General features: G+C 46.1%; 2 protein-coding genes across 2 annotated transcripts; one reads left to right on the forward strand and one right to left on the reverse strand.

Moving 5' to 3' along the window:
• Positions 1 to 198: 198 nt before the first annotated feature.
• On the forward strand, positions 199 to 2,261 carry BDR25DRAFT_344661 (uncharacterized protein; the record flags this gene model as incomplete). The annotated part of the gene is made up of 3 exons (XM_033693961.1): positions 199 to 217; positions 266 to 682; positions 745 to 2,261. The coding sequence occupies 3 exons, from the start codon at positions 199 to 201 to the stop codon at positions 2,259 to 2,261; spliced, it is 1,953 nt and encodes a 650-aa protein (XP_033544768.1).
• A 370-nt stretch (positions 2,262 to 2,631) lies between these two features.
• BDR25DRAFT_374247 (uncharacterized protein) lies at positions 2,632 to 3,824 on the reverse strand (the record flags this gene model as incomplete). Its single annotated transcript, XM_033697318.1, has 1 exon — positions 2,632 to 3,824. The coding sequence occupies exon 1, from the start codon at positions 3,760 to 3,762 to the stop codon at positions 2,632 to 2,634; it is 1,131 nt and encodes a 376-aa protein (XP_033544769.1). The 5' UTR covers positions 3,763 to 3,824.
• Positions 3,825 to 6,201: the final 2,377 nt, after the last annotated feature.

Genomic DNA, 6,201 nt, shown 5'->3' on the forward strand with positions numbered 1-6,201 from the left:
ACAAACTTCTAATTCCATCCATCATGTGGCCAGCCCTCGACGGCCAGCGCCAGCTCCGGAGCGTAGTGAAAGAAAGGAGGTATCTTGGCGGCAGTTTTCAAAGGTCGTCCGAGTCAATTGAAAGGTTCTATCTCCATTTTCAAGTGATATCGACATTTCTCTTCTTCACACACTCGACATCATCCAACCAGTGACATCATGTATACGCCATCTCACAGTAAGTAGTATTGCCTCATTCGTAACAGTGTCTTACTAACAATCACAGCCATGGTGACTCCTTTTGCCCCGGGTACTGACACCATAATCGCATGGGAATCTGTGCAGTCTTGGGTACAACAGGCACTCCCAGTCGGCAAGGTTGATTTCGACAACTGCGACATCGGCTTCGCAGACTCTGCTATGAATGATACTGGTTTCAACGACTTTCTTTCACTCGGGCAGCTGGCCTTCACTTATGACTACCCGCAGCATGGCCTGCCTAGCCCGCCTGGCCAGTTTGGCGTGCGTGATATCTTTTCACCCAATCACCCAAGCAACCAGATGACGGAATTCTACGGTGCTACTGATTACCCTCCCTTCACCTTCGGTGGCGTGCATTTACCTCAAGGTTCGCCTGCATATCCACTACTGTATGCCCCTGCTGCCATGCCCGGCGATCACGACTATTTCCCGGATATTGATGGTAAGTGATGCCCCTTCATTCGAGGTCATATGTTGTCAAGGACATGTTTACTTCATCACAAGAAAATATTGGAATTGTTGGCGGTAGTTGCGAAGAAATTCCATCAAAATATAACTATACCAATCTGCACAGATTTGACGGCGGCGCGTTGTTGATGAGGCCACCGCCTCGCTCTACGCGTGGTGTTGCGCCTACTAGACTCGAAGATGACGAGAACTATATGGCAGGGTATCAGCCGAACCGGAATCAGAACGAACCTAGCGAGAATCACACTGATGCAGCTTTGACTGCGGAGGCAATTTCATCCGTTGCTCAGAATGTGGCTCCGACCACGCAAATGGCCCTGGACACGCCGTCGTGGCACCGGCATCAGATGCTCGGTCACGCTGTCTCTGTTCCAGCTATACCGAAGTTTCCGACTACACCAGCCAAGGCCAGGGATCCTATGGGAGGTCTGGCAAACACTGTGCCGAAGCGCGTTGCGTTTTCTGCTCGAGATTGGAATGGAGGGTTAGATGAGGGCCAAGAAGGTGTGAGGGTTTCAAGCACGAGGCGGAAACGCAACTTGAGCGCTATTGAAGAGGATTCTAACCATAGCCCTGATCCTAGTCCCGGCCTTCGTTACGGCTATGAAGCTCCAGCAATCGGAGAGCCTAGCAGGAAGCGCCGTGCTAGAACTGTGCACATCACCACGCCTGGCAGCAGCCTCCCCACGAACGCGCCTGAGCTCTACAGTGAGATGGTCAAAGGCAGTCGCAGCACTCGTCGTGGAAATCGAAGCGTGGGAACCCTCCCCCCTACCCACCATTTCGGCATCGATTACAACGCCACCCGCGTTTGTCCCCTTAACCTCATCGGTGGCCACGGTTGTGTCAAGCTAACTCCAAATCTCTTCCTCAACTCAGCCGCGCAATCTAGGACCACCAAAGCCACACCCTTCGTGTTCAACCGCCATATATACCCAGCGCAGGATTTTGTGAACCCGGGAAATACAGCCTCGCTCATTCCTTCTGCGTACGCCGCTCAATCCGCTGCTCCTCGAAATCTCACTGCCGGATATGATCCTGCCGACCCCCCACTCTTCGGCATGGGTACCGATTCCCAGGCCTTCAAGGACCTAGCGGCACATCGCATGGAATATGGAGGAGAGTATGCGGCAGATCTTAGCGCTATGCCAGAGGTTTCACTTGAGAGTGGGCTGACTGGTGTTCCATTTAAGCCGTTTGATATGGAGGGTGGGAAACCAGGAGAATTGGAACGTGTTATGCCACCGCAGGACTGGGAGGAGGGTCTCTTTGCGCTGGTGCCAGGAAGGGGCCATGGAGTTATGGGTGAGGGTAGGGGTAAGGTTAGGGATGAGACAAGAGGAGAGGGAAGGGGACAGGTGGATGATGCGGGAGAGCTGTTCAAAGTCTGCACGATCGATGATGATGGCATGCTGTGCGGACCAGAGGATAAGGTGTTGAGTGAGGAGCGCGCGGAGGTGGATTATCTTCTCCGTCTGCATGGTAAGGGAAGCGACTGTGAGCTCCGCATGTATAACCGTGGGGGTTGGAGGCATTCGCGCCAAGGCGAGTGATGGTGTTGTCTGCCTACGTGGCGCGTTCTCGGGCGAATGTTGACATGGTCTAGGCTAAGGCCATAGATCTGGCTACGTAATGATGTGGTGGTGGTATCTCGGGCGTGTGGCTTGAGCTGGCCGCGTAGTTCACAGGTAGCTGGGGGATAATGTGTTTGCCGTCTGTCAGGCTTTAATGGTTCGGTAGTGGGATCGGTCCTAATATCATGCTTTCGTGTAATGCTAGTCTAAATGAATATCAGCACTTTCGACTTCCTCAACTGCTATCTACCCTCAGAGCCTTTCATGCTGCAGTTACAATCTAGACAATGTACTCTAACCTTATCACAAGCCCCTATCTAGCCATGGCAATTAGCTAGCCTATCACCCCTCACACTACCGGGAACGTCCCCGTCGCCACAAACCCCTCTCCCTTCCTCCTCTCCGCCCAATCCCTCAATCCCTCCTCCAACCCTCCAACCAACCCCTTATTAATCCCCTCCTCACAGAAGCTGACACGCCCCGGCCACCAAGCCAAAAGCTCCTGTGCCAATGCCCCACTCCCCGCATCTAGCAATCCCACCGCCACATCCACGATACTCTGTCTCGCATCCCCATCCCAAAACACGTTCGCCCCGCAGACACTACAAAACGTCCTAGTCACATTCCCCGAACTGCGATACGTTTTCATAGTACCCCAGTAGGGATTACGTGAAAACGGGATGGTTCCTGCGGAGTCGAGGGAGATGTTGCATGTGGGGATGAAGGCCCAGAAGGTGATGTCAAAGCCGGAACAGCGGCGGCAGGAGACGCATGTGCAAGTTCCGGCGAGGTAACGGGTGGGATATGGGAGCCACCACGGGTAGTTTTGCGGGTTTGCAGGCGAGCCGGAGTGGTATGGGACCAGGAGGTCTGGGTAGGAGGATGATGCAGTTTTGGAAGAGGGGTTGGGGGGGTGGATGAAGAACTGGGTGCCGGTGCAGTGGCAGTGGGCGCGTATGCTTCCAGTTGCGCCGTGGGTGATTGTTGTTGAGAGTTGGAAGGAGAGAGGTGCTTCTTCGCTTTGGTCGGGCTCTCGCAGATACCGTGGTAGAGGATTCCCATTTATGGCGGTGATGAAGTTACTAGCGCCTCCGTCTGGAGTGTCTTCAACCCAGATATGCGCTTTGAAATCTACAATCCCGTCTGTACTCTCCACTATTAAAGTCCCAGTCGCTGCTTCGAAATGCCCGTCTGAGGCGTATTCAAGATACATGTGTGTACCGCATGTTGTGCAGAAATACCGCGTTAGGATATCAGAGCTTTTATAGGGTGTGAGCGCTGAGAGATCGGGGTTTGGCGAGGTAGGGGATGTGGAGGGGAGGGAGATGTAGGATGTTAACAGGGAGCCTGAGATTCGTCGCGAGATGTTGCAGTTGCAGAAGTGGGCAGGGAGGGGTAGGGAGGAGAGTGGGACGGTGAATGTGTGGGTGTTGGTGCCGCAGTGGCAGGATAGTTTAAGTTCTCTTGAAGCTTCGACCATTGTAGGAGGGCAATGGGTAGTTGGTATTTAGTCGTTTCTTGTGGGACAACTTTGGTTTAGGGCTTCATATCGCTATCAAGATAGAGAGAGTGTGAGGCGCTCAATTCAGAGGCTACCCCGCTTTGTTAGAACGTGGTTAAGCGATGCGAAATACAAAGTTGTCTTAAATGTGCCATGCTTTATCTCACCTGTGTTTAATTTAGCTAGTTTTAAACAACATTAACATGTGTGCAGGACATAAAAGACTATTTAATGTTCCTCTAGTATCTGTGTTTAAGCTGGTCTACTTTAGGTCTAAGTAAAGTTATAATAGGTAGATAAAAAGGCCTTATGTATAGTATATGTAAGCTTTTAGTAGAAGCAGAGATGAGGAACTAAGCTAATTGCTTAAAGAGTGTACCTAGGGGTCTATGTATATGCGAGAAAAGGGGTAAGTCTTAGCAACAGAAGACTATTGTAACATGCAACTATTGTGTAAGCTACGCGTAAGAGCTATGTAGAACTACTTAAACACGCCCCCAATGTAAGGACAGGGCTCTGTACCACTGCTCCAATACAACTAAAAAGGTGCGAATAATCGACTAACAGTTGATCTTCGTACAGAATAGTATATATACCCGTCGCGCGTAAAGACCCTAGTACAAGCCGTTTCCAGCCTTTGAGTGCATTATCCTTTGTAAAGACTAGCGGCCTTAGAGCTTTTATATATAATATACCCTCTTATTTTACGTTTAAATTGCTTTTTTAAACATAATAGACTACTTTTACTTAAGCTTTACTAAGCTTTACTATTTACTTTAGAAATAGCTACACCTATGTAGAAGTTATTAGAGAAGACTTTAATCTTTATACTTTAAAGTAACCTATTTTAGTAGAGGCTAAAGCTAGCTTTTTCTAGCATTAACTTTAAGTTTTTAATTTTAGAAAAGTCTTTAAAAGACTGTAATAAACATAAAAAAAAAGGCTATTTAAAATCTATTAACTCTATAAAAGATATTGTAAGAGCACTGTAAAGCAGGAAGCATGAAGCGCAGAAGAGGGTACAGGATAGTATTGATAGACGAATCCTTGAGGAGACTCAGGAGTTCGTGAAAGGATAACCGTGACAGATATAGTAACTTGAAAATAACTTATTAAAAATGCTTACACCTAAGTTAAAGTTTTTAAGTATTAAAAAACTTTATATAAACTAGATATAAAAAAGACTTATAAAGTTACTAAAAGAATTTTAAAAAAATCTAAGCTAAACTTTATAAAGTTAAAGCTGTCGGTTAGCTCACTCCTCTAGATGGCTACGCATCTGGTAGTGGGTCTCTTCTCTGCGTGGCTACGCACGCGGTAGGTGGATAGGCAGCTGTACGCTAAGCGTACAGCCTGTAACAGGGTGAGCAGGCAAAGATCTTCTTGTGATTAACTACTGCCCTCTCTCTTTGTACAAAGAAAGAGGGTTGTTAAGTACATTTAGCCCCTAACGCACAGGCTAGATAGCCAACGTTTCAGGCAACTTAATTCAGCCGTACGCGTGTACAGACGCAGCTGTACTTATGTACAGACAAAAGCACTTTTTTTTAATAAAATTATAGAAAATAAAAAAAGCTTACTAGCCTTAAACTAAAGCACTTTTAGACTACAGCAAAAAAAAACTCTACTATAAAACAACTTACTTATTAAATACTAAGCCTAGCAATGCTATTTTAGTAAAAACTAAGTAAATATACTTTTAAACTAAAATAACTAGTTAATACTTATTAATTTCTAAGAAAGTAAAGAACTTTTTTATACCTTTTTATAAATTTTTAATAACTAAAATAGAAGCTTTTTTAGAAATATCTAGTAAAAAAATTTGTTTAAAAAATAAATAAAGCTTTTAAAGTTTCTAGTAAAAGCTTTTATACTTTTCACGAAAAAGAAGAATAAAGGTCTACGCTTATATATAGACTATAAAAGACTAAATAATTAAACTATTCTTTTATATAAAGATTCTTAGACTAACTAAAGTAATCTAAGGTCTATATTAAAAAGAGAGATAAATAAAAGACAGCCTTCTAGACTTATTATAAACACTATAGGTACATAGTAGCTCTCTTTAGACTTATAGATGCTTCTATAGTTTCTAAAAGTTTATTAATAAAAACTCGACAACTTATAGTAGGTACATCTAAGATTGCGCTGCAGTGGGTGAGCAACGTTGAGCAAGGGTAAGCAGACCTGAGCTGAAGCTGAGCCAGGCTTCAGCGGAACTCGGCCACACCAATGTATTGTTGTAAAGATGGGATGGTAAATAGCACGGATAGCACTGAGAGCAAGCTTTCGGAGAAAGATAGGAGTGTATTGTAAGAGAGACGAATCGCTGCCAAGCTTTGCTTGTCAGGATTCATGCTTATATACGAAGCACAGGTCATACGACCTCCAAACAGGTCAGGTGAGGCCATACTGGCC

The sequence above is a fragment of the Lindgomyces ingoldianus genome (assembly GCF_010093535.1).
Source record: "Lindgomyces ingoldianus strain ATCC 200398 unplaced genomic scaffold BDR25scaffold_27, whole genome shotgun sequence".
Taxonomy (NCBI): Eukaryota; Fungi; Ascomycota; class Dothideomycetes; order Pleosporales; family Lindgomycetaceae; genus Lindgomyces; species Lindgomyces ingoldianus.